This window comes from Salvelinus sp. IW2-2015, linkage group LG20 (genome assembly GCF_002910315.2).
Source record: "Salvelinus sp. IW2-2015 linkage group LG20, ASM291031v2, whole genome shotgun sequence".
NCBI classification, from domain to species: Eukaryota; Metazoa; Chordata; class Actinopteri; order Salmoniformes; family Salmonidae; genus Salvelinus; species Salvelinus sp. IW2-2015.
This window is the reverse complement of record NC_036860.1, coordinates 30,322,438-30,339,569: the sequence shown is the minus strand read 5'-3', so window position 1 is coordinate 30,339,569 and position 17,132 is coordinate 30,322,438. Positions and strand designations below refer to the sequence as shown.

The following is a 17,132-nucleotide window of genomic DNA, read 5'->3' as shown; positions in this document are numbered from 1 at the left end:
ACTGGTGTGTGTGTATCAGGGTTTCCGTAAGGAAAATGTGGCACCGGACATTTGACCGGCAGCATTTTAAATTTACCGGACCCATATCCATAGGGTGGTAACCTGATTAGGGCGTCCACCCATTGGTGCTCAGAATGACAGAAATCACATTTAGATTATGGTCATTCATATTAACAGAACATGCAAGTCGAGGATACAACGACGGGTGATCTTTACCTAATTCTGACGTGCACTTTTGATCATAGAATAACTGTTCACATTTACTTTCCCTCAGCCAACAAGACAAGTAACGAAACAGCAAAATCACTAGCTTATGTCAGTCTACTATCCCCCATAGTAGAAAAGTTAACGTATTCTATTGGTCAGCTTGTCAATAAAGAAAAAGCCTATTCCAAACACTCTGGGAGAGATGTAGGATGATAGATGAACCAGTAGGCCTAGGCTACATAAATATATATATATTTTTAACCAAATGAGTCTGATGCAACAGATCAGAACGTTTAGCTATATACTATTGCTTGTTCACATTATGCGCGCAGCAATGCACACAAGGCAGTAGGCTACCCACAAATGTTCGTTCCATAATGCAATTAGCGGGAAAACACCCTTGTCTAAAGCGGATTGCACATGTGAGAGGTTTCATGAGATTGAAATATACGTAATCTTGAAAGAGGGGAGAGCTAATAGGCAACACCTAGCATGGGTTGCTAATATGACTAGGATTGTGCTTTTGGCTACTGGACAATGTAAGAAAGTTGATTTGAAACACTTGCCTCCACGGATATGGTCCGATTTTGGCGAAGCTACTTTGAAGCAAGGTAAGACATGCCTCATAATATGTAGTAAAAGTTTCAAGTTTCAAACTATTAAGTAGCTTTATGTTTTCAAAATGCATGTTGCCTCCAGCTCAATGGTGTGTGACATGCTGATGAAGCCCGCCTTCCGATTTTCCACACCAAGGCTCTGTATCTGTACGCGTGTGATCAACAAGATTCAGAACAAATATACTGTACACGCGCCAATTTCATTTCACAACATCATGCAAATTTACCTACAGACCGATAGACTGGTATTACCATCAATGAACAGGCTAAAAATCATTATTTCGCAATGGGATTTTTTCTTCTCTCGGCAATTGGCCGGTGCAGATTTTTTTTTATTAGCCTGTAATAACCGGCTTTTGGCCAACGGAAACCTTGGTGTGTATACATGGTTGTTATAAGTGGTGATTAGGGTGTTCTAATGTGTGTGCGCGTGCGCGTCTTTCTCACCTGGATGAGGATCTTCCCTAAGGAGACGAAGGGCGTGCTGAGCTCTGTGAGGAACAGGCAGCCGATGAAGTAATCGCCCTGGTCCATCCTGAAGAACTGAAAGGCACAGGGAGGGAGACGGCACACAGTTACAACAATCTGAAACAAGACTACGCACACACAGAGATACACACACACCCATCCAAAATGGCCCTCGGTACTTTAGGACTTGTATGCAAATTGACTGTCCCTAGGGCTGCACATACAAAAACACAAGTCAGGACACAGCTCAATAACACCAACAAGGCTACAAACCAACTTGGCCAACAGAGGACAAACCAGGCCCAGGGTCATGTTCATCAGGCAACAAACAAAAGAAAATGGACTGAAACTGAGAGGAACTCTGGACTTTTCCAACAAGAAACACTCACATTTCGTGGCAAAAGGTTTCCGTGGCATGCAACAATGAACACGACCCAGACTTATGCCATAAGACCAGACGTTAAGGTAAGGGAATAGATCCCAATGAGTAAATGTATGGAGGAGCATTGATGGAAGCTGCAGACAGAGAGGATGCCCAACAGAGGGCTCTGTGTGTGTTATGTGATGATGAATAAACCAGTAGTGTGTGCGGCCCAGACACCAGCTCTGCCATCTGCCCAATGGAAGAATGACCTGCAGCACAAACTGCTGCCATGTAACACTATACCTACCTACCTGCCTGCTGGACCCAGTGTGTGTGTGACCTGACTTGTGTGGGAGGGGAACGAAGCAGGGAGCAAGGGAGGAGGAGAAGGAGATGAGAGGAGGATCACAGCAGCTGGAGCCTGAATAATGGAGGTGTAGGGTAAGGTGATCTCATATCACCATTGAAAGCCACTGAAAACTAAGATGCCAGGTTTCCAATGCACTTGACCTTCTCTCTACATGAAATGGACACAATTTCTTATTTTACCTTTATTTAACTAGGCAAGTCAGTTATGAACAAATTCTTATTTTCAATGACGGCCTAGGAACAGTGGGTCTTGCTCAGGGGCGAGAACGACATATTTTTACCTTGTCAGCTCGGGGATTCGATCTTGCAACCATTTGGTTACTAGTCCAACACTCTAACCACTAGGCTACCTGCCGCTAATACGACACGTGTGTGTGTGTGTGTGTGTGTGTGTGTGTGTGTGTGAGAGAGTGAGTGAGTGATGGCGCAAGCGAGCGAGATCTCAGGGTTTTCTTTAGCGGGCAATTGCCGGCTTTTGTCCCAAAAAATGTAATGAAAAGCCTATAAATAAAACTGTTGTCGGAAAAACAAATCCCATTGCAAACTAATGCTTTTTATTAATTGATGGAAATACCAGTTGATGTAAATGCATTTGACCTTCAGGCTGATCGGTATATAGGTTAATTTGCATAATTTAGTGGAATTACTTTAGACTGTGTATTTTCGTTAGCCATCACGTATCTTATTTAACCAACAACTATCACACGCGCACAGTGGGATTTCTCCTGCAGCTGGAATAAAACATGTGCTTTTAAAAGCCAATTAATTGCACAATTCTAAATGCAACCACGTGCTGAAAACTGTTTTGGTGCAACATTTTTCAAAAAGGCTATTATTTTTATTTCTCAACTAGTAATTAAAGCTAGCCTCCCATTCAAGTGGAGGCAACAGGCTATCAGCACGTCACCCACCACTTTACAATGTGAGCTGGAGGCAGTACGCATTTTGAAAACAGTTAATTTTTTAAAATCAGAATGTTTTATTTAATATTATGAGGAATGTCTTACTCTGCTTCAAAGTAACCTATTGGCAAAATCTGACCATGGGAGCTTGGACGCAATTATTACTTCATTGGCAGAGCGTGAGTTTCAAGTTTGGGGAAGCTTAGAATTTATCCTACCATTTCTACCATTCTGTGTGCCAGTTATGCATTTCTCAAAATCATTGTCACGTGGTCAATCATAAAATTTGGAACTAATGCGTGATCACCAGCCTTCTGCCATAGGGATACATTGATACGTGATCCATTGGCGGCTAAAGAAATGAGAGCATGGAACTCATAGCCTATAGGCCAATGCAGGCCTAGAACTTCACATTGAGGATTATCGAGAGGGAGATTGTTGGAAAGATTTTTCAAGTAGTATACTTTGGGGAATTATAGTTTTAATATCATTCACATTAGATGTTAACCCATACGAGTCTAAGTCCCTGAGGTTCCACTAAGCCATATGGAATTGTTTTAAAGTTATACCAAGGAGCATTAAGTTAATTGATTTAGAATTTTAAGACCCCTTGAAGTATAAAAAAATATGTACAAAAATGTTTAAATAAATTATTTTTGGCTTTACTGCTATTAGCCCATACAAATGCATTGAATAACAGATTCACTACATGGAACATCATATAGTACCCAAAAAATATCAAAAAGGTTGTTTTGAAGTGTTTCTTCTATATATCTGACAGATATAAGATCAGGAAACATATACACACACTTTTTTTGTCGTCACACATGTATTTAACCCCATTAAGACAAGTCTTCTGACACTTGTGGAGAAAACCATCATGTTCGTGAGAATCTCATCTTTCCATAGCGGGATCATATTAGTCGTTTAGGCCAAACCGTTTGGACGCTACAGACGATTTTGTAAGAAGGCCGATTTTCGGGGTGTTTCATGGTCTGACGAACACCTCTCTAGCTCTGTCACCTTTCACCGCATATGCGGAAGTGCGACATAGAAAAACAGAGATCTTTAGCTTACATTTACGGATTCTCATGGGATTTTTGTATTATGCTAATTAGATTTTCACGCTCCCCCAACATTATCAGGACAGAGAAATACAGACGTGCTCATTGCTCACATGGAGCAATCCAAACGAAAGACAAATCTCGTAAAAGAGGGTTATGAAATAAACCAAATAAACCAAAGCTTGTTTCTCATAAGTGTAGCAAGTTGTAAATTCCGCAAACAATGTTTCCACTCCGAGAATGAGAACATTAAATTACTAATTAACACGCATTAACAGAAATTAATGTAACCAAATGACGGAGATTAATGCTACATTTACAACTGCTGACATATGTAAATGGAGAATTGATTAAAAAAAATAAGGGTAAACAATTCACACAACGAAACAATCAATGCGAAGGAATTGGCAGGAGACAGCCGAGCCATTCTGGAGAGATTCGCCACACACCCCTCCCCTTCTTCTTGTCTCAACATTTTAAATTCTACTCAAGACATTATCTTCACACTTATTTTAGATGCTTTCCACTGACAGCCGCAACTCAATAATCAGTTAGCCCCATTGCCACGCACACTGCCCAAATTTCGGGCTAATGATCCTCAATTCTTTCTGGTGAAGTATTTTGAATAATGCATTTATTTCTGTATGGACAGGAGTAATTATATACTTCCCTATTGGACCCACCACTATGCCATTTCTCTCCTGTTCTATTGGTTGTCACATCAACTTTCTGTCGTCCAGAAGCCAAAGGCACAATTCTAGTCATATTAGCAACCCATCCCATTTGTTGCATCTTTACATTCCCCCTCTTTCAAAGTTCCTAACAGAGATGTTCATCTCTATCACATATGGAACCGCTATCAGGTGCGCTGTTTAGAATGGGGTTTTCCCGCGAATTGCATTTCGGCAAATGTTTGAAAATGATTGGCTGCTTCATTACATGAGTTGAATATTCTGTTAAGGTGCATTACCATAATGGAATTGTGATTTCTGTCATTCTGAGCACCATGGGTGGACGCCTTAATGGGTTATGCACCCAATGCATATGGGTCCGGTTAATTTCTCAAATGGGCGGTAAATTAAAATCTTCCCGGTCACATTACCATAATTGTCCGGCGCCACATTTTCCTAACAGAAACTCTGGTGTGGGTGTGTGTGTTCTCTCTCGATTATTGTCATTATACACTCATCTGTCGTTATGTGGATATTAGATAGTGTTCTTGACCGAAAATGCAGTCGACGGGAAGACAATGTAATGAAAACTAAAAGGAGAGGAAAATATCAGCTAGTCAGGCTACACACAGGTCTCTTTCACACACTCTCTGACCCGTTTCATTTTTTCATTTTCAGTTTCATTTTCAAAACACTTGCCAAATAGAGTTAGTGCCATCTCTCTCTCAATGCCATCCTCCTTCCCCTCTATCCACCCTTCCCTCCCTCTCACTGTCAGGCAGCAGAATGGTCAGCAGGACATCTCTCACCCCCCCTTTCCTCCCACTCTCCGTTCTCTCTCACAAGAGTGAAGGGCAGCATAATGGTCAGAAGGGCCATATCATTTTATCACTCTCCCCTCCTCTCCCTCATCAGTGACAGGCAGTAGAATGGTCAGCAGGGCATCCAAAACCTGACAAGTATCCCTGGTCAATAAGTACTGTGTGTTAAGTACTGGTAGTGTGTGTTACTGACCAGGGTGACGGGCAGCAGGATGGTGAGCAGCGCGATGTGGTGGAGCACCAGCAGGAACTCACGGCGGACAAACGAGTTGACCGTGGTCAACGAGTGCTCCTTATACTCCTCGTGACCCTTGACCCGGAAGCGGTAGTAGTGGCTGAGGTACATGGCGTAGATATCGTACGTCATGTAGGGCACGCCGTACCAGATGACAAAGTAGGTGGCCAGCCAGTACCTGAGGGAAAGGGAGGGTTCATTACTTCACACCATTATGCAATGAAAACAAGAGTTTCTTATTTGACGAGTTCAGTGAGTAGCTAAGTGGGCAAGGTCATGGGTTCAATTCATTCCCACAAGGATCACACACATATACAAAACACTTATACAGCACATTGTACTGGAAGTCACTTGGAATAAAAGTGTCCAGTGTTTTTGGCATACATTTTATAACATTACCTAAACGTGGGAATTAAAAAATGTGGAGAGGGTGAAACGCATGACACACACTCCACCCCAGTCCAATTAGCCCAGTTGATTACAGCACAGTAGTTGGCACACACACGTGTGTGTGTTGCAATGTTACAGGCTGGCAGGCAAGTGGTAACTCATGCACTCTGGCTCTACACTGCGCTGTGGGGGTATTAAGCCCTGGGGGGGGGATTAGCAGAGCACTGATGCTGGGTTAGGTCAGAAGGTAGCCAGGGCATTGCACTGACTGCGGCTGGGCCAGGGTTGGAGGCTGCCCTGAGTCAGTGCAGTCAGTGCTCTGCATCAGACTATGAGCATTAGCGTAAGTATAATGCCAAGCAGCACTGGCCGAGACAAGATAGAGATACAGGGATAAGGATGCTAAACTATGCTAGGTTATGCTATGCTAGGCACTGGCTGAGCAAGGACGCTAATCGAAAACGATGCTGTTAAAAGTCAACTGCCGCTTATAGAACCAACTTCTCCTGATTTAAAACTGCCTATGTGGCATCGATATGAGTCAGAAGTGTAAATAGGGCCTTCCGAGTGGCGCAGTGGTCTAAGGCACTGAATCGCAGTGCTAGCTGTGTTACTAGAGATTCTGGGTTCGAGTCCAGGCTCTGTCGCAGCCGGCTGCGACCGGGAGACCCATGGGGCGGGCGCACAACTGGCCCAGCATCGTCTGGGTTAGGGGAGGGTTTGGTCGGCAGGGATGTCCTTGTCCCATCGCGCACCAGCGACTCCTGTGGCGGGCCGGGCGCAGTACACGCCGACATGGTCGCCAGGTGTACAGTGTTTCCTCCATACATAGGATAATTTTGGTCATAAAGTTTTGTAAGGGAGCTCGTCATGAGTTACTGGATGGTTGGGTATGGATTACTTACATGGCTATTTTTGCGAATAAGGCCCAATTGGCCAGAAACAACACATTGTGGTCCGCACTCAGCTGCCATGTGAACACTTGTCGTCAAGTCTGCAACGCACGCGCATTTCACTCAACAAATAGTGAAAATGGGCTTCCATAAAGATGGTACAAACTTCCAATGCATTTCAACAATATGGAAAGATGGCCAGGAATGGATGTTTGTGAGTATGTTAGCTAAGTAGATAGCTGGTACTAGCTAGCTAATAGCTACTTTTGGTTATACAACATTTGATAGTGCTAGCGAGCCAGGCTAGCTATGATACTTGATGAAAGGGGAATGATACTGTAGCTAGCTAAATACATCAAGTGTAATGTAGCATGTCAGAGGAAGATGTGCATTGCTCACGTTAGCTAGCTACCTTGCTAACAACAGCCAACTGTAGCTCATTGACATTTAGCGTCAATACAGGCACTAAAATACTAGCTTGCTAACGTAAACTCACTCACTTTTGTACATCGCCTTGGTCCGTACAATTGACCTTATTTTAGCGCCCTCAAAACGTAATACTTCCAGATCAACTGTAATGTCAATACCATTGTAAAGCACAATTTCTCCCCTTTCTAACAGAATCAATTACATGACCCCCACGCGGCCCGTTTCTGCATAATACAACAAGGCAATGAGCTCCGTCTGGTCTTTAAAAAAATGGCGGGTGGGGAAGCGAAACTAATGCGTGATAGTGAGAAGGAGAAAAAAAGTGCTTTTTTTCACTCGATCTGTCCAACTTATCACCTTATCGCCTCTAAAATGTAAATAAAACACTATAAAAAGTTTATATAATGGGTCATTACATACCTATTTGAAGGTTTGTGTCGAATTTGAATCGGGTTTTTAGGGCGGTGCTAAAGTGATCTTAGAAATAAACAGCGGCTTTGAGAATGATGATCGCATGCAATGACGATGCAAAAAATGACTAGGTATCCCCCTTACCCCGTCATTGTCCATTTCTTGTTTTTAAACGATGAGAGAAGTGCTACACCTGGTGGAGAGAGATTGTAAGACGGAAATAGTTGTTGTATGCGTGCTGTACGTTACGGCATGACACCTCACGATGTAACGGTAACGGAGGGTCAGTTTTTTAAACTTTTCTCCAATACTATAGAGCCATTACCATGTCGATCAACGCTTGAATAGAAACGTAGTTCACACCCCAGATTTTGAAGTCAACACAGTCGCTACAGTACCATTAGTTTTCTTTGCAGCCTCGTTTGAATGTTGCACACATTTGTACAGAATGGGGTGAGTTTACGTTAATCATAGGATGTAGCCAGCTTGCGTTCAAAAAACGTTTCAACTCAAACTGGCTAGCTAACGTTAGCCAACTCATTTCAACTCGGACAAAGATATGATAACTAAACTGGATTTGCAAAATTATGTAGCTAGCATTCGGCGGCTTCGTCTGTTCACCCAAAACAACATACGTGTTCTCAGTTTGTGTATTTTCTTGTGCAAAAATAAATTAAGGATAGTACTCGTCTACTACAAACACAGCTATGGCTCTGCCAGCAAATAGCAAATTGTATCAGCAAGCATTCAGCGACGTACACAGCTGGTTGCATAGTAATGGCGTCAGCGTCACCGGCCTGAATCTATTCCCTCTATTAGCATAAATTACTTCCAAACTAGAGACAGAAATTTCTCGCTATATGTTTATTGAGTGACAATATTTTATTTCATTTAATTTCATTCCATTCACAGGCTACAAACAAAACATGATGGATTTTTTTATTCAGCAATGTTGTGGGATCCCCTCCCATATCAGGAGCTGTTACAGAAGGCTGAGGCAGTGGCAGTTCTGCTTCAGAGTAAATGGGGAGACACTTGAATCAGGTTGGTCACATTTATGACCCGTTTCAGAAAACTAGGTGTATGTCGCATGCCACTACTTCACAGGAGCAGCATTTGAACGTAAACATGCATCATATTATCAAAATATGTTTTTTTGTCAAAAATGCCTTCTAGAACATGTGCCTTAATAACAAACTTGTATTCCATCCATAAACAGGAATACAATTGTTAAATTACAAGCCTAGTTGGTTTAGCCATGAAAAAAGACAAGAACCTTCCCACTAGCCATGATTGGCTGAGATAATGTTCCACTGTGCAAATGGACTACTCCCTTGGACCGAGTAAGTAATGCCATGCTGGCACGTGTCTCTTGTGAATTCGCTGTAAATCAGGATCTCTGATTGGCTATGTTCAACCTTGCATTTATAGTTGGCTTCCATGGCTGTATGGGTACATAAGCATTTCACAGTTAAGATTTGTTTACACTACAGGCTTAACGCAAAAATCAGTTTGGTTTTTAAAATCCGTTTTGGACTACGGACTGTCCAAATAGCAAGTCACAAGTGACCAAATCAGATGTGTGTGTGATCAAACAGCAGCCATTTGCTGACATGGCTACGCTAGTTGTCGTAGTAATGTCGGGTGTTCACGCAGTGGTGTTGATTGATTCGTGGTGGTGCTCGTGGTTCCTGTCACTCAGAAGCTATATAGCAAGCTACGGTAGTTTGAAATGTGGCTTGAAATATCACATTTCATGTGCTTTTTGGCTGTCCAGACTGCAGGAAAAATAACCAATTAAAATATGCAAATAAATAGGATTGGAGTCACTACAAAACTGCCAATGTGAACAACGCTTTAGTTTACACCTGTTATTTATTTATTTTTAATATCAAATTTAAAAAAGGGGTGGATCAGCTTAATATTGCGGATAGATTGTTGCTTCCATCAATGTAATTGTCTGCATCATTTCCAATCGCCCATATATTTTTGGGGTAAATATATATATCCATATACATACATGCAAGCATACATATACAGATATATACATACACATACCTATATAGACATACTTTAAGAATATACCTTTATTATTCCCCGCAAACTCTACCACCCCTCCCCCAATTGGAGTAAACTAATAAACACTTAGGCTTCTACCTTCAGTTTATACATCTTACACATTTTACAGACAATCTATTCTAAGTTATATTTTGTTTGTTTTTAGTCCTTCCTTCCTTCCTTCCTTCTGATGTCCATCCAGTTTGATTTCTATTTGTAACTGTGCTATTTACATTTCTGAACCTATATTCGTTTTACATTGTTTATCTTGTTATTAGTCCCACCCTTCAGCTCCATTCAACCCCTCCCATCTATCTCTTAACATCATCCATTTTGGATTTCCATTTGCCATATATTTTTCAACTGTGCTGTGATGCTTCACAAAAGTACTGAACCTTTCTATTCTCATAGCTTCTACAGATAGTAAAATAAAAATAAACATTTTTAAAATAATTATTATATTATTGATTGATTGACTATGGCTTTTCAAATCACCCAGTATTGCTATCTGCAGCGTTAGTTCTAGGCAAATGTTGCAATTCTTAAACCACTTTTACACCTGTTGTTTACGAAGCATGCAATACATAACATTTGATAAGGCGATTACTAATAAGACAGTACATACACGTGTTTAGTAATATGACCCTTCAATAAATGTCACTCATCAAACTCCTCCTCGCTTTTCTACAGATGGGCTGAAGAGACCCTTTGTATTCTTCAAACATGTCAGGGAGCTAACTCCTGGCTACTATTTGCATTTTACTCCTTTTTTTGTTTTTTGACTCTATGCACACTCACTACCCATACAGGCATTCAGAAAGTATTCAAACATGCCAACACACACACAGCTTCTCTGTTTATCATCTATCCTGATTTCCTAGTCACTTTTAACCCTACCTACATATACAGTTGAAGTCAGAAGTTTACATAAACTGAGTTTAAATGTATTTGGTGTTTCACAATTCCTGACATTTAATCCTAGTAAAAATTCCATGTCTTAGGTCATTTAGGATCAACACTTTATTTTAGGAATGTGAAATGTCAGAATAATAGTAGAGAGAATTATTTATTTCAGCTTTTATTTTTCATCACATTCCCAGTGGGTCAGATGTTAACATACACTCAATTAGTATTTGGTAGCATTGCCTTAATTGTTTAACTTGGGTCAAACATTTCAGGAAGCCTTCCACAAGCTTCCCACAATAAGTTGGGTGAATTTTGGCCCATTCCTCCTGACAGAGCTGGTGTAACTGAGTCAGGTTTGTAGGCCTCCTTGCTCGCACACACCTATTTAGGTCTGCCCACAAATTTTCTATATGATTGAGGTCAGGGCTTTGTGATGGCCACTCCAATACCTTGACTTTGTTGTCCTTAAGCCATTTTGCCACAACTTTGAAAGTATGCTTGGGCTCATTGTCCATTTGGAAGACCCATTTGTGACCAAGCTTTAACTTCCTGACTGACTTGAGATGTTGCTTCAATATATCCACATAATAGATGGCATCATGAGGTAGGAAAATGTTGAAGTGCACCAGTCCCTCCTGCAGCAAAGCACCCCCACAACATGATGCTGCCACCCCCATGCTTCACGGTTGGGATGGTGTTCTTCGGCTTGCAAGCCACCCCCTTTGTCCTCCAAACATAACGATGGTCATTATGGCCAAACAGTTCTATTTTTGTTTCATCAGACCGGAGGACATTTCTCCAAAAAGTACGATCTTTGTCCCAATGTGCAGTTGCAAACCGTAGTCTGGCTTTTTTATGACGGTTTTGGAGCAGTGGCTTCTTCCTTGCTGAGCGGCCTTTCAGGTCATGTCGATATAGGACTCGTTTTACTGTGGATATAGATACTTTTGTACCCGTTTCCTCCAGCATTTTCACAAGGTCCTTTGCTGTGTCTTTGCACTTTTCGCACCAAAGTACGTTCATCTCTAGGAGACAGAATACATCTCCTTCCTGAGCGGTATGATGGCTGCGTGGTCCCATGGTGTTTATACTTACGTACTGTTGTTTGTATAGATGAACGTGGTACCTTCAGGCATTTGGAAATTGCTCCCAAGGATGAACCAGACTTGTGGAGGTCTACAATATATTTTCTGAGGTGTTGTCTGATTTCTTTTGATTTTCCCATGATGTCAAGCAAAGAGGCACTGAGTTTGAAGGTAGGCCTTGAAATACATCCACAGGTACACCTCCAATTGACTCAAATGATGTAAATTAGCCTATCAGAAGCTTCTAATGCCATGACATAATTTTCTGGAATTTTCCAAGCTGTTTAAAGGCACAGTCAACTTAGTGTTTGTTAACCTCTGACCCACTGGAATTGTGATACAGTGAATTATAAGTGAAATAATCTGTCTGTAAACAATTGTTGGAAAAATGACTTGTGTCAAAGTAGATGTCCTAACCGACTTGCCAAAACTATAGTTTGTTAACAAGAAATTTGTGGAGTGGTTGAAAAACTAGTTTTAAATGACTCCAACATAAGTGTATGTAAACTTCCGACTTCAACTGTACAGTCAGTGCCTTCAAAAAGTATTCATACCCCTTACTAAAATTGATTACATGTTTTTTTCCATCAATCGACACATAATATCCCATATTGAAAAAGCAAAAGCAATTTGTTGTGTTAGTCAATTCAAAATGGATTAAAAATGTTTTTCGCACCCATCTACACACAATACCCCATAATGACAAAGTGAAAACATGTTTTTATAAATGTTAGCAAATGTATTAAATTGAACACAGAAATATCTTATTTACATAAGTATTCACACCCCTAAGTCAATATTTTGTAGGAGCACCTTTGGCAGCGATTACAGGTAAGTTTAAGAGCACACCTGGATTGTACAATTTGCACATTCAAATTCTTCAAGCTCTCAAGTTGTTTGTTGATCATTGCCAGACAGCCATTTAAGTCTTGCCATAGATTTTCAATGCGATTTAAGTCAAAACTGTAACTAGGCCATTCAGGAACATTCAATGTCTTGGTAAGCAACTCCAGTGTATGAAAGGTGAATTTGTCTCTCAATCTCTGTTGGAAAGCAGACTGAACCAGGTTTTCCTCTTGGATTTGCCTGTGCTTAGCTCCATTCCATTTATTTTTATCCCAAAAACACTCCATAGTCCTTGCCGATGACAAGCATAACCATAACATGATGCAGCCACCATGCTCAGAAATATGAAGTGTGGTTATGGTGGATTTGCCCTAAACATAACGCTGTGTATTCAGGACATAAAGTTCATTTCTTTGTCTAATTTTTTGCTACTTTACTTTAGTGCCTTATTATAAAACAGGATGCATGTTTTGGAGAAAAACAATTATGTACATGCTTCCTTTTCACACTGTTATTTAGTTTTTATTTTACTAGGCAAGTCAGTTAAGAACAAATTCTCATTGACAATGATTGCCTACCCCGGCCAAACCTGGACGACGCTTGGCCAATTGTGTGCCGCCCTTTGGGACTCCCAATCATGGCCGGATGTGATACAGCAACAGAGTTAGGAAGGATGCCTGTGTTTTAAGTGACTGGGTATATTAATACACCATCCAAAGTGTAATTAATAACCATGCTCAAATGGATATTCAATGTCTGCTTAAAAAAAAAAAAATGTACCAATAGATGTCCTTCTTTGCGAGGTACTGGTACTCCTTGTATATAGCCTTGTTATTTTATTACCGTTTTTATGTACGTATTTTATGTATTCGTTCGGTTTCACAGTGTGGACCGAACAGAGGTCACCATACTGAACGGTTTGGTACGAATGTGTACCATTACAACTAATATTTGCACATTGTTATATTAGCATAACACCGCTTCCACATTATTATGTGAAGTATAGTTTATTCTACATAGAACTGTTACACTTTAAAGTTATCAAAACACTTAGTTTAGAATATCTACATAAGTTCAGCAATTGCACTTGTCTCAAATGACTCTTTAGGCTACTGACCGATGCAAAGCTTCCTCCTGAGTGGTATGAGAAGAGTGCCATCCTCCTGCATCTCACATCTGCTTGTAGTTATTGAACTCTGCTGGGTTGAGGCAAAGTCTGTCATATCCGGGATGGAGTGTCATGCATTTCATCTCCCTGCCATGTAACGACACCATTCTATAACCTGTAATACATTACATAGATGGAAGGGACTTCATCACCCACTTGACTTGAAGACAGAACCACACCCAGAGAACTGTGCATGTCAGTGTGTGCTTAGACAGCCAAATCCTTAGATTCGGCCAAATAGACTAATAGAATGCCATTCTAGTTCTGGTTAGACAGCTGAAGTTGTGCTCTACACACAACTGATTTTTATTTGCTCGGTAAGTGTAGGCATACTGGTCTTTATAGACATCAATATGATAGTTACAGCATAAAAATGTGTCTTCGTAACAAACACGCATACATTTTTAGTCGATATATGGATCTACACTCAAGCTAGGCGATGTTTGTAGGCGATGTAGACTACACCTGTAGGGATATTAGTTCTGGGATTTCTCCCCCGGGAAAGATCTAACAGCGGACATAAGGAGAGATGAGACAAAACTAGCCAGTTATAGAACATTGTGATATAGGACAGCGGAGCCGACTCAAGACTGGGCATTCAACTCACAGTTGACACGGTTTCAACGGTAACATGTATTTACATGACGAAACGTTAAAACTAAGTTGCAAGCTACTTTCATAGCAAGGTGTTGTAGAACAAGTGTCTTATGAAACACATTCCAGACACTGGCTCCTGCCATAACTGATTTGACAAAAATATCAGCTAGATAAGATAGCGTGGTGATATCTGTAGCTGGCTATGCTAGCTAGCTGCTGTCAGCTTGGCTAAACACAAGGTAAGTGCAGGCTTTAGCTGAATTAGCTGACCATCTTGAAAATGACGAGTCAGCTGAGTACACAACCTGGTAATCCATTTGGCTCTGCGGACTCTTTGAATGTTAACCTATTTAAAAAGACGGAGAGCATGATCACAGTCATCTAGAACAGCTGGTGCTCTCACGCATGGTTCAGTGCTGCTTGCCTCGAAGCGAGCATGGAAAGCATTTAGCTCGTCTGGTAGGCTTGCGTCACTGGGCAGCTCGCAGCTGGGTTTCCCTTTGTAATCCGTGATAGTTTGCAAGCCCTGCAACATCCAACGAGCGTCAGAGCCGGTGATGTAGGATTCGAGCTTACTCCAGTATTGACGCTTTGCCTGTTTGATGGCGTTAGAAGTCATGGGGGGATTTCTTATAAGCGTCTGGATTAGAGTCCCGCTCCTTGAATGCGGCAGCTCTAGCCTTTAGCTCAGTGCGGATACTTCCTTGGCTTATGGTTGGGATATGTATGTACGACGTCATCGATGCACTTACTAATGAAGCCGGTGACTAATGTGGTAAACTCTTCAATGCCATCAGATGAGTCCCAAAACATATTCCAGTCTGTGCTAGCAACACAGTCCTGTAGTTAGCATCAGCTTTTTCATTGACCACTGGTACTTTCTGTTTAGGTTTTAGCTTGTAATCAGGAGGATAAGATTTATGGTCAGATTTGCCAAATGGAGAACTTTGTATGAGTCTCTGTGTGTGGATTAAAGATGATCTAGAGTTTTGCCTCTAGTTGCACAGGTGGCATGCTGGTAGAAATGAGGTCAAATGGATTTCAGTTTTCCTGCATTAAAATAACTTAACCACTAGGTGGTATATAGACCACTATGAAAAATATAAATGAAAACTCTCGGTAAATAGTATGTCCTACAGTTTATCATTAGGTATGAAGAAACGGACAGATGATAAGAGAGGGAGATCAGGGGTGCGTTCATTAGGCACTTGTCCAATAAGAAACTCTTACTTTTATGGTCCTGAAACTGCTTGCATGAAGCATTGCGGTGTAGCGTAAAAAAAACTATGCAGACAAAGAAAACATGACTTCTTCGGCCACACTGATTGGGCCACCTGAGTCAAGGAACTCATCCCCCTGTTTGTTACTGGCTGACCTACCTGTCAGTCATGATGTTACCTCTGCACGCCAACACGACGATGACTCCCGCCGTGGTGGCCATAATGGCGTGGATGGAGGACACGAGCCTGAGAAAGAAGGATAAGAAATTTTTCAAAATAGAAAGTTACACATTTTAGGAGAAGCTTTAGATGCACTACCGTAATTAACAGCTTGTTCATCAAATCAAATTTTATTGGTCACATACACATGGTTAGCAGATGTTAATGCGAGTGTAGCGAAATGCTTATGCTTCTAGTTCAGACAGTGCAGTAATATCTAACAAGTAATATAATATTCACAACGACTACATTATACACACAAATGTAAAGAGATGAATAAGAATATGTACATATAAAATATTGATGAGCGATGGCCGTACGGCATAGGCAAGATGGTATAGAATACAGTATATACATATGAGATGAGTAATGTAGGATATGTAGAAATTATTTAAGTGGCGTTATTTAAAGTGACTAGTGATACCTTTATTAAATACATTTATTAAAGTGGCTAGAGATTTGAGCCAGTATGTTGGCAGCAGCCACTCAATGTCAGTGATGGCTGTTTAACAGTCTGATGGCCTTGAGACTGAAAAACAGCTTCTGGCTCTCGGTCCCAGCTTTGATGCAACTCTAATGACCTCGCCCCTGGATGATAGCGGGAAGAACAGGTAGTGGCTCGGGTGGTTGTTGTCCTTGATGATCTTTTTGGCCTTCCTGTGACATCGGGTGCTGTATGTAGGTGTCCTGGAGAGCAGGTAGTTTGTTTCCGGTGATGCATTGCGCAGACAGCACTACCCTAAAGAGAGCCTTGCGGTTGAAGGCCGTGCAGTTGCCGTACCAGGAGGTGATACAGCTCGACAGGATGCTCTCGATTGTGCGTCAGTAAAAGTTGAGTGTTTTAGGTGACAAGACAAATTTCTTCAGCCTCCTGTGGATGAAGAGACGCTTTTGCGCTCTCTTCACCATGCTGTCTGAATGGGTGGACCATTTCAGTTAGTCCGTGATGTGTACGCCGAGGAACTTAAAACTTTCAACCTTCTCCACTACTGTCCCGTCGATGTGGATGGGGGGGGGGGGGGGGGTGCTCCCTCTGCCGTTTTCTGAAGTCCACGATCATCTTCTTTATTTTGTTGATGTTGAGTGAGAGGTTATTTTCCTGACACCACACTCCGAGGGCCCTCACCTCCTCCCTGTAGGCCGTCTCGTCGTTGTTGGTAATCAAGCCTACCACTGTAGTGTTGTCTGCAAA

At 41.5% G+C, this 17,132-nt stretch overlaps 1 protein-coding gene across 1 annotated transcript in view; it reads right to left on the bottom strand.

Annotated features, from left to right (window-relative positions):
* Window positions 1–17,132, bottom strand: part of LOC111980169 (ceramide synthase-like) — a 43,121-nt gene that overhangs the window by 9,590 nt on the left and 16,399 nt on the right. The window contains exons 2-4 of the mRNA XM_024010835.2: window positions 15,881–15,967; window positions 5,677–5,896; window positions 1,272–1,367 (exon numbers count right to left, since the gene is read on the bottom strand). Coding sequence (XP_023866603.1) covers window positions 1,272–1,367; window positions 5,677–5,896; window positions 15,881–15,967 — 403 coding nt within the window. The remainder of the gene's footprint in view (window positions 1–1,271; window positions 1,368–5,676; window positions 5,897–15,880; window positions 15,968–17,132) is intronic.